This window comes from Sander lucioperca, chromosome 18, assembly GCF_008315115.2.
Source record: "Sander lucioperca isolate FBNREF2018 chromosome 18, SLUC_FBN_1.2, whole genome shotgun sequence".
NCBI lineage: Eukaryota > Metazoa > Chordata > Actinopteri > Perciformes > Percidae > Sander > Sander lucioperca.
The window spans coordinates 4014373-4036138 of NC_050190.1; the positions used below are offsets into that span (position 1 = coordinate 4014373).

Below are 21766 nucleotides of genomic sequence, written 5' to 3' on the forward strand. Positions count from 1 at the left end.
GGGGAACTTTTTTTACCTCGCGTTTCCAGCGGTTTCCAGCAATTTCTGTGCACGGCGGATAAACGCAGGAGCACCGCGAGATACAGCAGCAGTCCAGAGTCTTCTAGAAACAACGTGCACCGGGACAGTCACCAGCAAACAAACCCGCTGTCTGCCCAACCTTACACATTAAAACTCTGGGCTCAACATGGCTAAATGGGGAGAAGGGGACCCTCGTTGGATTGTGGAGGAGAGAGCCGATGCGACTAATGTCAACAACTGGCATTGGTGAGATATAAAGAAAGGACACTGATTGCTAGCTAACCTGCTAATGCTAACACAGTGAGCTCCTATTAATGTCAAGCTACAGCTGCTATTTTTGGATTTTTGTCCCATATGCAGATAGATTAGTGTCATTCAATTATCCATAGACAGCCCTGACTGTATAATGTAGAGTATTATTAAAGTAAATATTCACACTTGACGGATTTAACCGAGCTAACGTTACCCTTACCGTTTTCAAGTTAGCCTCGCTTGTAGCTAGCTACTGTAGCTTCTAATTCATGTATGGAGCCGTCGGTGGTGGTTGACAACATGTCGGTTTGTTATACAACGCACTGTATAGTGTAAGTATATGGTTAAACATATTCTGACAGTGGTTTCTATCACGTTGTGAACGAAGTAGTAGTATTTAGGTGGCCATACATATTCGGATAACAGCACATGGTGAATACATAATTAACTGTATGCTGCTATAATTAGTAACATTCAGTTTCATCTGACAAATCTAAATAGTTGTTCCAGAACCCAAAAGGACTCCAGATGGTATTGTCATGATTACATTTCTATACAGTGTATGTACTCAAGTGATCTCTTCTTTTGTCTTTATATCAAGTGAGTGTTTCTTTTAAGAGTTAAAAAAATGTCTTCGTTTCCCAAAATGCAGCTTTGGTGACTTCAGACACATGCTAGCTGGCTGTGGAAGTGAGGGATGAAAGTTCGGAGCCCCAAAGGCCTCCTGCCACTCATAAATTAAATTTGCTACTGGACTCTAAAATGGCACTTCTGAGATAAAGCTGTCTGTAGTCCCTTTGGGGTTTGAACATACCACTAAATGTTTCAAACCATTTGAGTTACTGTGTGCATATTACTGCAGTTTTCCCACACTTTATCATACAATGTTAGACTGTTGTATGAGTTGTTCTGACTTCCAGACAGCTGTAAGTAATAAGTTAAGTCAGCTCAGTATAAAAAGCCAGCTAGAGATGGGTAATTCATCACGTATGACGTCATGTCTGCATGTATGTTTTGTCAGAATTATGTTGTCATTGGTAGTAATACAGTAAAGCCTCCCTGTAACAAACTACACTTCGCTGTAATAATGTAACTCTGACGTATAGGACTGTAATAGTGAACCATCTTCTCAGGCAAGTTTGAAGCTGATTATATTATACAACAATAATTAATTGGTCAGTAGTATACTGATGTCTGTTAGAAGCTTTGTCTCTTCAGAAAAGTAGCACAGTATACAAACTAGGGCTGCAGCTAACGATTATTTTCATAGACGATTAATCTGACAATTACTTTCTGGGTTAATTGATTAGTTTGGTCTATAAAATGTCAGAAAAAAAAAAAAAAAATGTATATCAGTGTTTCCCAAAGCCCAAGATGACGTCCTCAAATGTCTTGTTTTGTCCACAACTCAAATATATTCAGTTTACTGTCACAGAGGAGAGAAGAAACTAGAACATATTCATATTTAAGAAGCTGGATTCAGAGAATTTTGCATCGATTAACAAAATAGTTGGCGATTAATTTACTAAACGATTAATCTTAGCAGCTCTAATACAGACAAAGGAGATGCATATTTGTGTTGTTCACTCATTTTGGATGTGCTCACTTTGCAGGACTGAGCGCGATGCAACAAGCTGGTCGTCGGACAAATTAAAATTCCTGCTCCTCGGGCTGAGCGTGGAGAACGAAGAGGGGAGTTGTGAGGTGACCGAAGTCAGCAAGGTGGAAGGAGAGGCCTCCATTAACAACCGCAAGGGGAAACTTATTTTCTTTTATGAATGGAGCCTGAAAGCTACCTGGACCGGTGAGTAAAAGACTGAGGCTACTGTTGGTTTTGTTTTGGGGGGAATTAAGTTAAATATGTATGCATGGAATTGGGCATAGGTCTGCTAACAGTGGTGGTGACTGTTTGCTGCTTTCGCTGCAGGATGAATACATAGGAAACTATCATAACCTGCATACTGCAGTTCATGTTTCCTGTAATGGCCATTCTTTTATTTTCACAGTCAAATACTTCTTAAAATAAAAAAAGGTAGTAGAGGACTCAACAGCTGATTAAAAGAAGTTTTCTTATCTGTGCTTCAAGCCCCCCCCACACGTCTTTCAACATTACTACTGGGCCTGTAACGCCAGAGCGTGGGTTTTCTGGAATCAATCTTTGGCTGGGGGTGGAGGGGATTTCGGGCTAGTCCCCAGGTGGCCTGTGATTGAACATTGTAATGCTGCATCACTTACTGGTGCCTCGTTTTCAGCCAATTTTTTCTTAAAACCTAATATTAAAATAAAATCACTATGCAACTAAAAAATTGCTCAACCCGCTAGGCTTCGGCCGGTGTAAAAACTTTCAAACCGATTTGATATCCAGTCAAATATCGGACCGGACCGGTTCACCACATTGTACCACTAGGTGTTGCACTTGTCTTAGCCGCTCTCGAGTGAGACTGATGACAGAGCCCATAATAAGAATTTAGCGACTCTAGTCCATGTGGTGGCGGTAATGTGCCTCTAAGCCATGACTTTTACCTGCACTGACAAAGTCTCTTTGGTTTAGATACTTTTGAAAAATATATTCTTTTTTTTTTTTTTTTCAAAGAAGAGCATAAAACAACAGTCAGCGACATTAAAAAACAGCTTGTTCATTACCTAGGCCATATGGTCAAATTTAAATAACTTAATAAAAATGTAATAACAGTAACTTCCCTCAACTTCCATCAATTGCTGTTAAACAACAAAAACAAATGAGAAAAGGGTATTTTACAATAGCTTTGATGCACCACGAGAATTACCAGTTTTAAGTAAACGCACCATTTAGTCGAACCTGTGTTGTTTTTTTGACTCTGGCAGTGGCCATAGTGCAGCCACTCTGTGTCTAGCTGCAGACTGTTGTACGTCCCCGTGTTTATTAACATTAGTTTATTTTGTAATGTGTCGGTATATGTCGATCTTTTAAAAGACATGTTTATGCTGAAATAAAAACACCTACACAAGTAGTTATGTATATGTATCTTGTTGTATACATTTGCCATCTTATGGGCATAATGTGCAAAAACTCCAATATATATACTCCAAAATATTCCAATCGATTGATCAGATGAGAGAAAAAATGAGAAAAGCCTTCTGTGTGCGCTCTCACAGTCGTTTCCTCACTACCGTTTTCAAGCTTAACAGCCAATCAGATGGATTGGCTAGTCAGCCCTCGCAGATTGAATCATCCAAATAAAGGCCATTGAAGGCCGTTGCATAGTGACAGCGCGGGACACACCACAAAAACTAGGGCGACGGCCCAGCTTGGAGCAACGGTTGCCTTGGTGTCGTTCACTTTAAAGTCATTCACCAGTTACACTTTTCCAAGATTAAACTGAATAGAATCTTCCCCCTGTTTCTGCCACCTGTGATAAATATAGGTCAGCTGACGGAACTCTTGGGTGACTTTTCTGGTCCTGCTCTAAACTCACAGGTTTTTGGGTCGACATTTTAATTTGTACAGTGTCGTATGTAACAGACAACTGGCTCCTGACTGTCTCTTGGTGATACTGGGCTGCTCCGACTCCTCTCTGGCTCCTCCCTCCGCTACAAACCCTCATGTTTGGTATGGTCATTGCAAAACGGGTAATTTTAAGAGAATGGCAGTCAACTTCACCTCCCTGCATCAAAAAGTTGCTAAATTATATGGTTTCTTGTTTGCACCTTGAAGAAATTTGGTTTTCTTTGTCTAACTCTCATGCTAAGTTTAAGAAGATCTGGGGCCCTTTCATAGAACGCATCAGGAGGGAAAGACCACAAACTGGGACCTGTTGTTGTTTTTTTGTTTTTTTTGTATCCACACCCTGGGACATTGTAGAGCTGTAACAATTCAAAATTTGAATATACAGTTAATTGTCTCGGAATTAATTGCGATTAACAATATAATTGTCTCTTTCAGTCAAATTTAAAAATAGGTTATTACTTTTTCTAACAAATTCAAGTTTTAAATGAATACCAGGATACATCTTATATTACTATTATGATCAACCATTTGTCCTCATCAATAAAAAACAAAGCATTAATCATTAACCAAAAAGCAGAGCGTGTGTTGAATTTCTCTGGCTTGAGGCAGCTACACCCCAGGATGTTTGGAGTTGCTAAGACAACAAGTGACAGCTGCCACTCGCATAGCTTTAGCTCAACGGTCCGACCAATAATCACTTTATATAATTACAATTTGGCACATCTAAACAAAATCAACAATTACCATCAACAGTGATACTCCTTAGGACCTTAGCAAGTGTTAGCTAACAAGTTGTTCTTTACAGATGACAAAAAATTCTACAACATTCTGGGGCATCTCATCTAATGAATTGACATTAATCATTTCTCGTCTTTGTACCAGCGAGTGCTGGCTGTTTTTGTTTTGATTTTTGTTCTTTGTTGGTTTATTGTCTAACTTTGTCCTTTTCTATGTGCTTGCCTCTATATTGTTATATTGAAAAATGTGCATAAATAAACTTTACAAATAGAAAAGAGAAGATGAAAGAAGAGACGTTGAATCGCTGACATCTGCATTCTCTCTATTTTCCCAGGGGAGTCAAAAGCAGGAGTCAAATATACAGGAACAATTGAGGTTCCAAACCTTTCTGACGAGAACGACATGGAGGATCTTGATGTAAGTTTCACCAAAGAACGTGTGTGTGTGATGTCTCAAACGTACCGAGTGGTGTAGGAACGGTGTGGTGATGCCCGTCCTGTGATCTTTGGCCAGATTGCTGTATCGTTGAATAAGGATGAACCCGAAACGCCACTGAGCAACCTGATGAAGACAAAAGGAGCCGAGAAAATCCGCGAGGCCCTGGGAAGCTACGTTGGGTTCTTAAAAACAGGCGAGTAAAACCAGTCTCCATCTCGCAAGCAACAATCAGCCATAATAACTGCAACAAAAGCATCAGTTATCGGTCTCAAATTGACGGCCACATCTTTTCACCTGTAATTTAAATGATCGGGAAACGCAACGTGACCTTTAACAGAGTCTTGATGGGTCATTTTTAAGATTTAGGGTTTACAAAGATAAGCCTGTAAAGTATATTTAGTGAGGTTAAAAAGTGCTCTGTGGCAAATAACGGATAAAAAAAAAAAACATTTCAAATGCATATTGCCATGCAAAATATAGACATTTTTAATTTTGCTCAAACCCTACACTGTGCCTTGGATTGTTATAAAAATGTGCCTTGCATATTAGTTAAGACCATATGCCACCCATGCAATAAGCCCTTCACAAAATGGAATAAGCCGTGAAATTTAAGTTTGCTAGATATGAAACTGTTCATTTTGACAGAACTGTCGTTTTCTTCTTGGGAACTGACACGACAATTACAATGGGTATTGTTGTTGAACATGTGTAACCTTTCTAACAATGTTGTCTCTTTTTGAATCCTTAATATTTATCCAATGAAGAGTTTTAGAATTCAATTATTTTGTATATGTTTAGAGTGGAATTCCTTTGTATTTGGCTGTTTATTAGAGTACTTCAAATTCAGTGATGAAGAAGAGTTTGTTTTCAGCTCATTGGTTTTAATTTTCTATTGCAGAGTTCACACAGGGAATGATCCTGCCTACAGCCAACGGTGTGGCCAAGGTGCAGTCCACATCACAGTCCAAAGCCACGCAGGATAGAACTCGGGTTCGTCACTCAGTACAAATCACCACCAGCTACATTTGACATTTTCAAACAAAGTCCTTGTCCCTAAATTATTACCTTATTAACTGTAACCGAATCGTCCGTTATGAACCATCAGTGTTTTCCTGGCGGCAGTGCAGCAGTGATCTTCTCTCAGTAGACTTGTGTTCTTGTTGTGTGGAACAGATTTCCTCCTCAGGCAGCACAACTGCTCCAGTCAACACCGGCGTAAAGATCCCCACCTGTAAGTTCAGCATGAAGGAAAAGTTCCTCACCTCGCCGCCGGATCTCTACAGGGTCTTCCTCAACCAGGAGGTGAGCATCACTTGTCTGTCCTATGGGTCTGCAGCCGAAAGAACACGCAAACAAATGCGCCTAAAATTCCTCTATGCAGGAAAAACCCTGACGTTTTTTAGGTTACAAAGGTGTAAGACTTCATCCAATCAATAGACCCGTTCGAGATGAACTGGGCCTTGCCTGTAAAGTGGATGAGAGCAGGTGACAACAATCCGCTGTCAAGTTGGACAGTTTCCAGCCGATTCCAGCAGCCTTCAGGCCGAACAGGAAGTCACAGAAACACCGACCCATATATCAGCTTGTACACAGTCTCCAGTTGTTTTAATCATGAGAGTAGCTCTCAAAATGCTCTACATGCGAGCTGTTGCTGATTTTAATTAACAACACACTGTAGATGATCCGTAACCCTAACGGATTTAGTCTCTCTGACTTCTAAACGTAACTACCAGCCACACGTGGTTTGTACAGAATAAGCCTTTAAATCAGACAAATAACAGTTAAAATCTCTTGATCTCGTGAAGTTATTGTTGCCCATGTGTGCATGACGTCAGAGCAAGTCGGGATCAAGTCGGACACAAATCTAACCGGCATGCAGTGGGCAGCGATTGCCGGTGATCGATTCTGTGCAGACTCATCTCGAACGAGCCATTATCTGATTTGAAGTGTTTTCTGTCAATCTGCAGATGGTCCAGGCATTCACGCACGCTCCAGCTTTAGTGGAAGGAGAGCGGGGCGGAAAGTTTCGCCTGCTAGAAGGAAATGTTTTCGGCGAATTCACAGAGCTGGTAAGATGGACATGGAACCCTTTTAAACCATAACATAATATGGAATATGAAGATTTTTGTACATGATCATTTTGTTGTGCTCTATGCTTCCACATGACCGTCAAATGAAAAATGAGTCCTCTCTCCAACAGGTACCTGATGAGAAAATAGTTATGAAGTGGAGGTATAACAACTGGCCCTGTGGTATGTTTATTTATATATTTTTTTATATTTAAAGTCACACAAATGTATGTGGCTGGCTGCCATAAGAAATACATTTTACTTAAATAAGTCCAGCCATTCAAACACACTTCACTATATATGTGTATATCTATCTATCTATCTATCACACACACGTGTATATATAACAATCTATTTAGTAAAATGTGGCTGTTCCCTTTCCTCGAGTTCTGTTCATTTGATATGCAATTTCATCATACCTTTGTTATACAAGTATATAATTTATGAGAAAAGTAATGGATATATTAATCAACCGTCCATAAGACAACGTACTGTAACTGGGCAGATTGGTGAATAAGGAATGTCTTAGACTGCAGTCATATTAATCAGTGGTCTATTAATGGGAAATTGTAGAACAAAATGTAGAATGAATTGTGACCTGTCTGGGTTTATTATATATTTGCAGTGTTTATTTACCAATGAAGTTTATGGCCTAACTTTGTGTGCAGCGTCAGCTTGCGACGCTAACGTGTGAGTGTTTGTGCTCCACAGAGCATTACGCGACAATCACCATGACGTTCCTGGACCGGAGCAGCGAGACGGAGCTGAAGGTGGAGTGTCGAGGCGTCCCGGACAACGAGGAGGAGCGGACGAAAGAGGGCTGGAAGAGATACTACTTTGAAGCTATTAAACAGACATTTGGCTATGGAGCGCGACTCTACTGAAGATGGTTCACTGTAGTTTTCATCTGTTTTGACATTTTAAAACTTCTTGTTCTTCGATCTCTCTGGCACAAGATGTCCCGTAAAGTCTAGCACGAGTTAATGATAGAGACAATGAGTGGGGCCATTTGTCACCTGTTAATTTTTCAACATATTTAAATCTAGATTTCTCCCCGTCAGTGTTTGGGTCAGTTGTTCACAGGAGTGTAAATGGACTGCCTTTGGGACTCTGGATGGAAAAGGTATCTAATAAAGCAAAGAAGTCTATTGGACCACTAATGCAAATTAGCCTCCACTTCTATAAATATGTAATTAATGCAAGAGTTAAAGCAACACCAAAGCACTTTTCCTCTTCGAATAGAGGATAGAGGGCCGCAAAGGTACAAAAGAATCTTTGGTGTTGCTTTAAAATACATGTTGGCTTGTCTTTTATTTTAAAATTGTTGCTTTGAAAAGGATTTTTTTGTTTTTTACCTATTTTACTCTTCAAGTGTAACTGTAGTGAAGATGCATGTTTTATTTCAAACTGCCAGACCGAGGAATGACTACTGGATATGAACTGTACTCGTAACGTCTGTCACTTAGAGCTAAGCAGTTCTGTACTCTCCGTTGTTTGTTTGAGACTTGATGCTCATTACGAGCCCGCCGTCTGTCAGGGAGATGAGATCCGCTCGGACCATCAGCAGCAACCTCAGCGCAAATGTTTCAGTGTTTTCAACGATAATGAAAATGGATGTTTCAATTCCTTATGCAGCCAGCTAGTGTAGTAACTCGAGAGACATTTTGCTAGATTTGGCTTCAAAATGTAAATTTTCAGTAAAGGTTTTCAGAACAAAATTCATCTATTTATTCTTCATTTTCATCCCTTCACCATGTAAAAAGATTAGTTTCTTGGAATAAACCAATCCCTGTATGTGCTTGATTTGTTTTTATTTATGTGGGCACATCTTTGAACATTAAATCACAGAAGTTGAAATTAACTTATTTACAATTTGATTTCATATGCAAAGGGTTTACTGTCTTTAAAACATTAATTTACAAGTGCTTTAAAAATTAAACTATCCAAACAAACTATTTGGGCCACTATTCAGCAAAATAAGCACTTAATTTAGTTTTAATGGCTGGTGCATAAAATGGTATGGAAACCTGGGATTCAAACTAGAGACCTATTGACTATTACTATCGAAATTGTAACAATTTGACCAGAGCCTAACATATTTTCTTTTCAACTAAAACAAAGGTTTAAGGCAAATTTCTGAACAAAAAAAAATGTAAAAGTCTGAAGCAATTTATATTGCATAATTTAAGTTCATTATACTTTAGTGCAAACTTACACAGAGCATTCAAGTTCTTCTTGTCCTCCTAACACACATCTACAAACAAAGGACACAGGCTTCTCCACAACATGTCTTCTTTTTTTCAAAATGAAATAAAAAAAAAACTGGCAGCCAAAGGTCTAACATATAACTTAAATGTTTTTTTTCCCCCCCAACACACGAACAAAATGTTTGTTTTTTTTATAGTTGATATCCCCACATTAATTGTGACCTGGCCCAGCAAAGTTGAAATGAAGATAAACATTTAAACAAAAGTGACATGATGAAATGATTTGCTGCAGTAAGTGCACAGCACTTTCCTCTGTTCACTCAAAGGCAGATGAAGAGCTCCGACTCCTGGAAGAAAGACAGGACGCGAGTCACTTCAAACTCTCGTGAAGCTTAATAAACTCATAATAACCTGCATCTTTTAGAATTGCTTGTCGTCTACTCAACAACACTACAACAACATGGCCTTTCCTCTGATTGCAAAGAACAAACATCTCTTTTTTTTTAACCCTAGTTTAGGTGAGAATCTAAGAATAGTCTTTGTTATCTGGAGTGTAATGAACATTACAGCCTCATGGGGTCGCTATGATAACATATCCTTTAAGCCTTGTTGAGCGAGAGTCATCGTTACAAACTATCTACAGCTGCAAAAGTGCCACTGAGCAAGAGCATCTAACTTTTTATATATAACCTGCTCTACTGATGGGTGCTAAAAACCACAACCTGAATGTGAGTTGAAGTGTTGTCAGACGTAGAATACGTACCCCGGAGCTGGAGTCGTTGTCCAGCGAGTCGAGGCTCCGTCGTGGCGCCACGTCTACCACGTCAGCCTTCTTAACAGAAATGTCATGCCAGTTGGTCCTGAAAGATCATGTCAAATTGACATCAGAGCTGACAGACTAGTCAATTAACTGGATAGTCAATCAACACTAAATGAGTAATTAAACATTCTCTGATTCCAGCTTCTAAAATGTGAGGATTGGCTGCTTTTTCGTTGCATGAATGGTAATTTAACCTTTTTAAGTCTTTGACTGTTGGTCGAACAAAAACAAGCAATTCATAGACCAAGCGTTTATTCGACATTGTGAAATAAATCTATAGATTAAATCAATAATGAAAATAAACATTGCAGCCTTAATATAGATATACTGTAGCCACAAGACAAAGACCTTTTTCAGTTTCCCATTTAAGTGAACTTGTGTAATTTACAACAAGTACAACAAGAACAAATAGTTTCAATATACAAAACTAAGGCAATTTTTACCACACTTGAACAATATTTTATTGGAACTGTACTATTCTTTAATGCTTCTAAAAGTGCTGATGAGAAATCTTTGGGTCTCTACCTGTACATCGGCCACATGCTCATCCCTCTTTTGTCCTTCTGGCTTGCCTTAGATGTGGCTCGTTCCGCCCGGTCTCTGAGGAAGTGGAAGTGCTCCTCTGACTCTATGCACTGCTTCCTACACAGCAACATAACAGAATACATTCATTGTCCACAATTCATATACAGTGCTTAGCATAAGTTTATGAACCTCTGCTAAAGTTAACTAAAAAGAGGTATAAAAAAAATCATCTTTTGGAAATTGATCTTAATTCCTTAATTAAAAAAATTTGGAAAAATCCAATCTTTAAGGACACCAATTTTCTTTGTGAATGAATAATGTATCGTAAATAAATAAATGTTCTTCCTTAAAATACAGGGGGCATAAGTAAGTACACCCCTATGTTAAATTCCCATAGAGGCAGGCAGATGTTTATTTTTAAAGGCCAGTTATTTCATGGATCCAGGATACTATGCATCCTGATAAAGTTCCCTTGGCCTTTGGAATTAGAATAGCCCCACATCATCACATACCCTTCACCATACCTAGAGATTGGTATGGTTTTATTTCAGTTAGCCTAATAGCTGGTTTGATTTGCATTGAGAGATGATTTTATGAAAAGTACCCCATGCCAATCTCTAGGTATGGTGAAGGGTATGTGATGATGTGGGGCTATTTTAATTCCAAAGGCCATTACATTTGGGGTTTGTAGTGTGTTCACGCTAAGTTAAGGATATGCAGTCTTAATTTGTTTCATTTTTGAGTGTTTTCAAATTAACGGTGGAAGATGTAAGAAAATACCCAAACAAGTGTTACATGTTGAGAAAGTTATTGGTTTCTGTGAGTTGAATTTGCAGCAGCCCACCAAAGTCGCAGTTTGATCGACATCCATCAGTATAATTTCTTCCATTTCTTGAATACGAATTGCCAAAATCACTATACTATGACGATAAGTATGTAGTGCGTACTGTGAACTATTAGTTTGGCATACAGGCAGTGAATGCATTGCAGCTGATTTAGTCCTGGTTTGTTCTTCACTACAGATATACTGCCATATATATCCAATCTAGGCCTGCACAAATAACTGCAACTTCATCGAAAGTGCAATATGGACTAGTGCAAATCGTGGGGGTGGGGAGGTGCAATATTTGTTAAAGGCAAAATATGTGTCAAACCATTCTGAATGAAGTTTTGTGGTGCTGCAGAGACGTCCCGGCCTACAGATCCTCCAGACCCATTTTCATCCTCCAATGAAAATGACAATGATACAAAAAGTACCTTTCCCTCCAATATCGTGAATTATATCTCAGTCACAATATCAGTCAACATAATCGCAACTAGACATTTTCCTCACATGGCGAGGCCCTACTCCAGTCCTGTACAAACCAAACAGACAGAAGCTGTTGAACAGAAATACGTCCCGATTAAGTGGGCAGCTTCATTCGGACTTCTACGCCTTTGTGAAGGTGGAACAACGGGCGTACTCACATGTGAGCGACGGACACGACGGTGCTGAGCTCCGCCTGAGTTATCAGACAGATTTTGGTGAGCAGAGACTTGAGGAATATTTCCAGCGCTCGAGCTGATCTCTGCAGTTCAGGACTTTACAGACATCGACATCTCTACACGAGACAAAGCCAAAATACAGTCACCGTTGTCTATATATATATATATATATAAATAAATATATATATTTGACAGTTCCCTGCAGAAAGCCGATTGCATCACCTGCAGGGATATTGTTTTGGTACATTTTATTGAATTATTTACTGCTGCAGCACTTTGTTTTGTTCATTAGTGGCTCTTTTAAAAGTAGCAGTGTATTAAACTGCAAAACCTGGAAGACATCCATCCGTTCAGGTTTCAGTGGAGAGTTCTGTGTCCCATGATGCTCTCAATGCAGTTCTTAAAAGGCTTTTTTCTACACTGATGAAAAATAATACACTGTAATAGGGCTGAACGATTAATTGCATTTGCGATAATATCGCGATGTGTTAAAACGCGATTTCCTAATCGCAAAGGCTGCGATTTGGTCACATGACTCGTGAGAGCAAATCAGTCTGCACTCCGCAGAGAAAGCATCAACTAGCACGCTAACGCTACACTGTACCTTGAGCTGATTTCTGTCATTCAAACAACTCTGAGTTGTAGTTTAAAACTTTTACAGCCATTTTAATAAAATGAAGGGTTTTATTCTGGTTCGAGTCCATACGTGCAGTTAATGGATACAGACAGACCTGAAGGCTCGGTTGGCAACTATTAGCTAGCTCTGATTAGCGGTTAGCTCCGTTATAAAGATATGAGTGGAGGAGCTGCCACTGAGAGGGGTAACAACCAGACTCTGATAAATGACGTTCGGGGAGCTTTCACAGCAGCGTGGCCGCGGTGTTTCAACAGTTTTATTAGTACAGTTAATCCCACGGCAAGAACACCAGCAACTAGCTAACTAGCCTCTCTGAACAAGTGTACTCGGCAGCACGCAACTTCACGAGGGGGAGGGGCTGGAGGCAGTTCCTCTCTGTGCACTGTAAAAAAATACACGTGTGTGTGTGTGTGTGTATATATACTATATTTTTACTTTTTTAACTGTCTAGTGTGTAATTGTGTGTTGTTCATACTATAAAATGATTTATTGTTTCTCTTTGTTGAATAATACAGAAGACAAAGAGCTTAAAAAATAATCGATATCCCAATCCCAATATTTGGGGAAAAAATCGCAATTAGATTATTTTCAAAAATCATTCAGCCCTACACTGTAATTGTGAGGAGAAACAATGCATACTTTGAGATCTTGGAGGGTATTAACAAATGTTTAAATACATCTCGCAACAGTGGTGGAAGAAGCATTACTGCTGCAACACCTCCACACACACACACACACACACACACACACACACACACACACACATACATACACAGGTTTAAAAAGGATACAGATGATCACAGGAACCGCCATCGCAATCCTCCCCACCTCTGTGTCCTTCTGCATGATCTTTTTGATGCGACCCTGGGAGCAAAAAAACAAAGACTGTCCACCACGTTCAGAGACAGCCGGAGAAATGACATATTAAGTCAAGGTAAAATGCTGCATTCATGTGCTCCTCGTTAATCTCTGCTCCCTAGAAATGAGTTGAAGTTTAAACGGCTGCTGTTTTATTAAATGCTTCATTTTGGTAGCATGTGACAACCTGTGATTGTACCCATCTGTATTTACATCACACAAAATGAGTTATTCACAATCATAATGTATACCTTAATCTGTTTATTATGCTGCGGGTCTATGTGTTTCCTTAATAATGTCTTTCTTTTTCAGCTGCTTTTTTTAAAGTTCTTTCTTTTTCTTATTTTGTTTTTTTAGAGGTTATATTGCACTCTGTGTCTTCTACTAGCCTACTTCTATCCCGAGTTTAACCCGGGTATCATGAAAAATGACGGTTGACAGTCTCAGTGTTAATCATAACCCAGGTTTCCGACGGTCCCTAAAGCAGCAGGTGTTCCCGAAGCTCCATGCTACATGAGCGCAGCTAACCGTTAGCTTATATATATATTTTTTTTTTATCTTTACCTTTTATCAGCTTTAATACACTAAAACAAAGTGTCTACTTACAGGAGGGAACCGTACATTATATTTTCGTTTCTGTCCGGGCATTTCACTCGCTTTAATCCGCGCTGTTCGTTCACATTTTTCATATTTTCACCGCAAACCGCCGCTGAGCCCATTTGTTTACCTTCAGCAGGAACTAACGTGAAAAAACTGATGAGGAAAAAAACCCCACACACACCTGACGTCAACCCTGCGTGACCCCAATAATGACGTCATGAACCCGCATTTTCCCTTAAAAATAATAATAATCATTTTAAAATCCAAATCACATTAAAAGTTTGGAGAAAGGCCATTTTCTCTTCTATTTTAAATGTAATTTTAAATGAAATTTAAATTTAAATTAATTTAAGGTCCACTTATAAGCTTTTTTACGTAGGCTATGTTTTAATAATTATTACAGTCTTTATCAGCAGATGAGATGCAGTAAACAAAGCTGTTTTTTAGAGGTGGTATCTTATTTCATTTCTTATTAAATTAAAAAACCAAATGATTCAGATAATAAGAAAGTTTAGCTCTTTTAAAATAAGACATGAACATGATTGACACTTGACCTGGTGTTTTTTTCTTCTCTTTTTAGACTTAACTGACTCAAGCAATGCTAACTTTTACCTATCGTATTCGTCCAGGGATTTACAAAGTCATGTTTAAAATCAGACAATTTACTGAGTCGAAGAATTAAAGACCATCTAGACAACATGGGCATTTTAATTTGGACCTGCTGGCGATTACAAATGGATGATCCCCAGTCGGACTGTGCCTGGGTGGCTTTGGTTGCATTAATGACTACAAAGGTCAAAGATAAGGTTCATCAGCACTCATTACAAAGGTTATTTTAACACCAAGAAAGCTTCCAACCAGCACGACAATTCTTTATTTTTAATTCCATTTTTGGAACGACAACATGTTGACAGCATGTGTGCTGTTTGCAGTCTGTGTATTTGTTACATGTCATGCAGACGGTAAGTGTTAGAATATATCAGCGTGGAGGGATGTGAGGAGTTTCTCACATTAGTAAAAGCAGCTCTTCTCATGAGTTGTGTTACAGCGTGTCAGCTCTTCCACACAGTGGATTTGAACCAGGGTGCAGTATCTGGAACAGACTTTTATATATACTTTTTCTTTTCTCTTGCAGGCTACACTTTAAAGGAAGAAGATTTCAACCAAGTATTGTCTCCTAAAAAACATTTAACACTGTATTACCTGCATGACATTACAACAAAACCAGTTTCTTTCTGGTCTACATTTTCACTCTTAGTACCAATTATATATATATATATATATATATATATATATATATATATATGGTTTCAAAGCAGTTATTTTGCTGTTGTTGTTACCGTCCGTCACTCTAAATAAGTTAAATAAAAGTCTAAACGCTTTAAAACTGACTGTAATATAGTCCTAGTGTATATCAATCATTACTGCAACTGAAATGTATCAGGCCAATATTGGATTTTTTGTTTTTTAGATTCTTTTTTGGGCATTTTTAGGCCTTTATTTGACAGGACAGCTGAAGACATGAAAGGGGAGAGAGAGGGGGGAATGACATGCAGCAAAGGGCCGCAGGTCGGAGCCGAACCCGAGCCCACTGCGCAGAGGAGCAAACCTCCATATATGGGCGCCTGCTCCACCAACTGAGCTATCCGGGCGCCCCAGTATTGGATTTTATATTGAATATCAGACGTATTCACTGACCTCAGCTACAGAAAACGAGTCGGAAAAAGGATGCAGCAGCATTTCATTTACTTTGTAACTCACTCATTTGAAGGCCCTATGCAGAGGTTTCATACCGTTTTATGCAAGATGTGTGGCCAGTCGGCTGCTTTAGATAGTACACTAGAGATACACAATATATTGCTTACAGTATGTGATTATTGAGCAGCGGTGATAGATTGCTCTTCTTTTAATAGCTGCTCACCCTAAAAAAGATTCCCCCCAGCGTCGGTTACATCCCCTGTTCCACTGCCCTGATATGAGTCCATCTCCCACTGTCCCAACCTCAGGTGAGTGTCACCTAACCAACACGTTTGTCCATATTTGGAACGTTTTGGTCCCCTTTTACCTTTAATGTGAGAGACATACAGATTGTATAGGCTTTTATTTTGTAAGACACATGAACATTTCCATTCCTGCATGAGAAAATGCATGGAGACTTTTTAAAGGACTAAAGAAAAAGGTTATCAGAGCTCCTCTTCATGTGTTTTCTTGTTTGTCTTCTGTTCCAGTGGATTATGTCAGAGCTGCAGACGTCAAAGTCATCACTGCACTGGGAGACTCTTTAACTGTGAGAGAAGTGATGTTTCTTTCTGCGGAAAAATAGTAGAAAAAGTGAAATATAAATAGTTACCAATTTATTTATCTTTAATCATCTTACAGGGAACTGTTCATGTTTGTATTGGCAGTGAAATCCTTACAGAAACCACTAGAAACCATCACAGTGTATAGTAGAAACCATTAGAAACCATCACAGATTATAGTAGAAACCACTAGAAACCATCACAGCTTATAGTAGAAACCATTAGAAACTATTACAGCTTATAGTAGAAACCATTAGAAACCAGTACAGCTTATAGTAGAAACCATTAGAAACTATTACAGCTTATAATGGAAACCATTAGAAACTATTACAGCTTATAGTAGAAACCATTAGAAACTATTACAGCTTATAGTGGAAACCATTAGAAACTATTACAGCTTATAGTGGAAACCATTAGAAACTATTACAGCTTATAGTAGAAACCATTAGAAACTATTACAGCTTATAGTAGAAACCATTAGAAACCATCACAGCTTATAGTAGAAACCATTAGAAACCATTACAGCTTATAGTAGAAACCACTAGAAACTATTACAGCTTATAGTAGAAACCATTAGAAACCAGTACAGCTTATAGTAGAAACCATTAGAAACCATCACAGCTTATAGTAGAAACCATTAGAAACTATTACAGCTTATAGTAGAAACCATTAGAAACCATCACAGCTTATAGTAGAAACCATTAGAAACTATTACAGCTTATAGTAGAAACCATTAGAAACTATTACAGCTTATAGTAGAAACCATTAGAAACCAGTACAGCTTATAGTAGAAACCACTAGAAACTATTACAGCTTATAGTAGAAACCATTAGAAACTATTACAGCTTATAGTAGAAACCATTAGAAACCATCACAGCTTATAGTAGAAACCATTAGAAACCATTACAGCTTATAGTAGAAACCACTAGAAACTATTACAGCTTATAGTAGAAACCATTAGAAACCAGTACAGCTTATAGTAGAAACCATTAGAAACCATCACAGCTTATAGTAGAAACCATTAGAAACCATTACAGCTTATAGTAGAAACCACTAGAAACTATTACAGCTTATAGTAGAAACCATTAGAAACCAGTACAGCTTATAGTAGAAACCATTAGAAACCATCACAGCTTATAGTAGAAACCATTAGAAACTATTACAGCTTATAGTAGAAACCATTAGAAACCAGTACAGCTTATAGTAGAAACCATTAGAAACCATCACAGCTTATAGAAGAAACCATTAGAAACTATTACAGCTTATAGTAGAAACCATTAGAAACTATTACAGCTTATAGTAGAAACCATTAGAAACCAGTACAGCTTATAGTAGAAACCACTAGAAACTATTACAGCTTATAGTAGAAACCATTAGAAACCAGTACAGCTTATAGTAGAAACCATTAGAAACCACCACAGCTTATAGTAGAAACCATTAGAAACTATTACAGCTTATAGTAGAAACCATTAGAAACCAGTACAGCTTATAGTAGAAACCATTAGAAACTATTACAGCTTATAGTAGAAACCACTAGAAACTATTACAGCTTATAGTAGAAACCATTAGAAACCAGTACAGCTTATAGTAGAAACCATTAGAAACCAGTACAGCTTATAGTAGAAACCATTAGAAACTATTACAGCTTATAGTAGAAACCATTAGAAACCAGTACAGCTTATAGTAGAAACCATTAGAAACTATTACAGCTTATAGTAGAAACCATTAGAAACTATTACAGCTTATAGTAGAAACCATTAGAAACCATTAGAAACTATTACTGCTTATAGTAGAAACCATTAGAAACTATTACAGCTTATAGTAGAAACCATTAGAAACTATTACAGCTTATAGTAGAAACCATTAGAAACCAGTACAGCTTATAGTAGAAACCATTAGAAACTATTACAGCTTATAGTAGAAACCATTAGAAACTATTACAGCTTATAGTGGAAACCATTAGAAACCATTACAGCTTATAGTAGAAACCATTAGAAACCAGTACAGCTTATAGTAGAAACCATTAGAAACTATTACAGCTTATAGTAGAAACCACTAGAAACTATTACAGCTTATAGTAGAAACCATTAGAAACCAGTACAGCTTATAGTAGAAACCATTAGAAACCAGTACAGCTTATAGTAGAAACCATTAGAAACTATTACAGCTTATAGTAGAAACCATTAGAAACCAGTACAGCTTATAGTAGAAACCATTAGAAACTATTACAGCTTATAGTAGAAACCATTAGAAACTATTACAGCTTATAGTAGAAACCATTAGAAACCATCACAGCTTATAGTAGAAACCATTAGAAACTATTACAGCTTATAGTAGAAACCATTAGAAACTATTACAGCTTATAGTAGAAACCATTAGAAACTATTACAGCTTATAGTAGAAACCATTAGAAACCAGTACAGCTTATAGTAGAAACCATTAGAAACTATTACAGCTTATAGTAGAAACCATTAGAAACTATTACAGCTTATAGTGGAAACCATTAGAAACCATTACAGCTTATAGTAGAAACCATTAGAAACCAGTACAGCTTATAGTAGAAACCATTAGAAACTATTACAGCTTATAGTGGAAACCATTAGAAACCATTACAGCTTATAGTGGAAACCATTAGAAACTATTACAGCTTATAGTAGAAACCATTAGAAACTATTACAGCTTATAGTGGAAACCATTAGAAACTATTACAGCTTATAGTAGAAACCATTAGAAACTATTACAGCTTATAGTGGAAACCATTAGAAACTATTACAGCTTATAGTAGAAACCATTAGAAACCAGTACAGCTTATAGTAGAAACCATTAGAAACTATTACAGCTTATAGTGGAAAGGGGTGATTCTAGGATCAGAGAATGTGACACGGATACAGTGCTTTGCGAAAGTGTTAACCCCCTCTGCTAAATCAGTAATTTAATTTGCCGATAATCTGAGCCAGCTACTGAACAACAACGTCAGCCAACGTTTTTTGACACTATTAACACTATGATGGAACTAAACCTGACACTTTTTAAGTCACAGTAATAACGACCAATTTGATACAATGTTCTAAAATTCAGCAATTGTAGTTGCAATTTGGGTTGTAATTTGCACCATGAAATGACCAACTTCTTCTCTGGGGACTACCAACGTTAAACTTCACAACCACACTCCTACTCTTCCTCTGACAGATCAGTTAGAGACTCAGCCAAAGGTTGTCTGGCACAAACACCTTCGATTGGCCAACACTAGGTTTCTGTTGTTAACCCTTTCTTTGACTGGGTTACAGGGTCATAGCATCTGCGACAGCGACACAGGATATTAAACCTGTTTCAAGCCCTTTCAACCTGTAACTGTTTGTCTTCTGTCACTAACAGACACGTTCGCAAACTCTAACTTGAAGCACTAAAATTGATTTTATTATTATAATTTTTAGGGGGGCTGAGATGAAATTAAAAAGTACAATACTTCCCTCTGAAATGTAGTGGAGTAGAAGTAGAAAGTTGCAGATAATTAAAATACTCAAGTAAAGTACAAGTACCTTCAAAACTGTACTTAAGTACCATATTTAAGTAAAAGTACTTAATTATATTCCACCACTGTTATTAATATTATTATTAGCCTAGTATCTGGAAAACATAACAATACTGGCAGGGTTTCCCCCAGAAAGTTGTTTAGCCCGGAAGCAACTAAGTGTCTTTTTTTGACGAGGGCCCGGGTGGGGCCAGTCACAGACTGATAGCAGCATTAATGTAGAGCCCAATAGTTTCTGTGATAATAACAGAATCATGGACGGAATCACAAAAATGAGAATTTAAAAAAGCTAAACACAGATCCCATAGGGCCCTACATTAAGTCAGTGCTAAAAGCTAACTGGAGATTTAAAAATATTACTACATCTAAGTTTCCAACCGAGCTGCCCCACTGAAACTGTAGTTTAAAAAAACATCTTAAAAATATACGTTTAAGAAGAGACTTAGGCCTGGTGGGGGGCAACTTAGGCTCGGTGGGCCACCAGGCTTGCAGTACACTGGGGAAACACTTATTATTAGCATGTTTCTCTTCATTAAGAATATTGTATGTGTCTTTGTTGCAGACAGCTATCGGGGCCAATGGTTCTACGATCTTATCAATACCTTTTGAATTTCGCCAAGTGTCTTGGAGGTAAATCAGCACCACAGCTCCAGTCAAATGCTCCATGGGAGATAATCAACAAACCAATCAAGAATCCCAACTCTGCTTTGAATATCAGTTTCCTGTCAAAGTTTATCATTAGGGGATATATACTAATCTGTCACCAGCTCTAAAAGCTGCTAATTGTTTTTTGCCACATTCAGTTACTTCATTTAACTTTATCTTATCTTGCCAGTCACATTATACCTGTTGTTTTATGTTATTATTGGTGGAACTTTCATTACAGACTATCTCTTCTCCCTTCTTCTGCTTACAGCATTGGAGGATATGGAACTTATCACAATGTCATCACACTGGCAAGTAAGTTAGTTTATAGCAAGAAGATTAGCAGGAATAATCTCATTACAATTTAAATTTGTAAAGCCAAAAGAACTACGATATCTAGGTCAGCAAGTTAGATTAGCCGACCTAGGATAGTTAGATAACTATCTATGGATAAGTTATCTATTTTTAAATGATGCAACATCTGTGATTCTTTGGCTGAGATTGAGATTGTTTCTGACTCCATGAAGATGTTTGCAAAACTACAACTAAAGGCCCTGTATTCCAGGATGACTTGGCTTGTTGTACCATAACAATCAATGTCTTTATAAAAAAAATTGGTTTGGTAAATGTTGGAAGGTATCATTTGAGAAAATCACATCTCGTCTGGTCCAGATATTTTCAAACTCTACAATCCCAAACTGCTGGGTCCATCCCCGGTGAGGACCTTCCACGGTCAGCCAACCACGGTCAACGAGACCGGCTTCAACTTCGCCGTCACCGGCCACAACACGCTGTAAGACTCCGCTGGACACTCACTCACAACAGTTTAGATTAGATGTTCTGACTCAATTTGGTATTTATTTCTTCTTTTTCCCCCTCTCTCTGTGAGCTAGACATTTGGGGGAATTTTGAGGGTCTATAAAAAAAAAAAAAAAAATAAAATAAAAAAGGAGTGTAACTTTATGGCTGTATTATCAAAAATAAGAATAACCGAGAGGGGAAATTCAGGACAGAAGTAAGTACAGACAAATAGGGAAAGTAAAAAAAAAAATAATAAGAGGTATAGGCTATATAAACTAAAATAAGAATAGAAGTTAAAAAATAAAAACTATACGGGGGCGCGCTTGAGCATGAGTAGTGAGTAGACGTGTC

At 38.0% G+C, this 21766-nt stretch overlaps 3 protein-coding genes across 7 annotated transcripts; 2 read left to right on the forward strand and 1 right to left on the reverse strand.

The window, feature by feature from the left end:
• Positions 1–8171, forward strand: LOC116036796 (activator of 90 kDa heat shock protein ATPase homolog 1-like). The gene is made up of 9 exons (XM_031280453.2): positions 1–267; positions 1887–2077; positions 4833–4915; positions 5012–5129; positions 5835–5926; positions 6110–6238; positions 6904–7005; positions 7137–7188; positions 7717–8171. The coding sequence occupies exons 1-9, from the start codon at positions 188–190 to the stop codon at positions 7887–7889; spliced, it is 1020 nt and encodes a 339-aa protein (XP_031136313.1). The 5' UTR covers positions 1–187; the 3' UTR covers positions 7890–8171.
• A 181-nt stretch (positions 8172–8352) lies between these two features.
• Positions 8353–14289, reverse strand: LOC116036801 (dr1-associated corepressor). 4 transcript variants are annotated; one of them, XM_031280464.2, is made up of 6 exons: positions 14265–14289; positions 13471–13543; positions 12025–12118; positions 10558–10674; positions 9976–10072; positions 8353–9559 (listed from the first exon to the last, which is right to left on the reverse strand). In XM_031280464.2, exons 2-6 carry the CDS (start codon positions 13523–13525, stop codon positions 9533–9535), a joined length of 390 nt encoding a protein of 129 aa, XP_031136324.1. In that variant the 5' UTR covers positions 13526–13543; positions 14265–14289; the 3' UTR covers positions 8353–9532. The 4 variants fall into 4 exon arrangements, with proteins under 4 accessions (XP_031136324.1, XP_031136322.1, XP_031136325.1 ...); XM_031280462.2 differs by having other exon boundaries at positions 14144–14283; XM_031280465.2 differs by lacking the exon at positions 12025–12118 and having other exon boundaries at positions 13508–13543; positions 14144–14283.
• Positions 14290–16069: 1780 nt separating this feature from the next.
• Positions 16070–21482, forward strand: LOC118493691 (phospholipase B1, membrane-associated-like). Of its 2 annotated transcripts, XM_035994383.1 has the most exons (5): positions 16070–16143; positions 16366–16424; positions 20532–20599; positions 20886–20929; positions 21287–21482. In XM_035994383.1, the coding sequence occupies exons 1-5, from the start codon at positions 16113–16115 to the stop codon at positions 21409–21411; spliced, it is 327 nt and encodes a 108-aa protein (XP_035850276.1). In that variant the 5' UTR covers positions 16070–16112; the 3' UTR covers positions 21412–21482. The 2 variants fall into 2 exon arrangements, with proteins under 2 accessions (XP_035850276.1, XP_035850277.1); XM_035994384.1 differs by lacking the exon at positions 20532–20599.
• Positions 21483–21766: the final 284 nt, after the last annotated feature.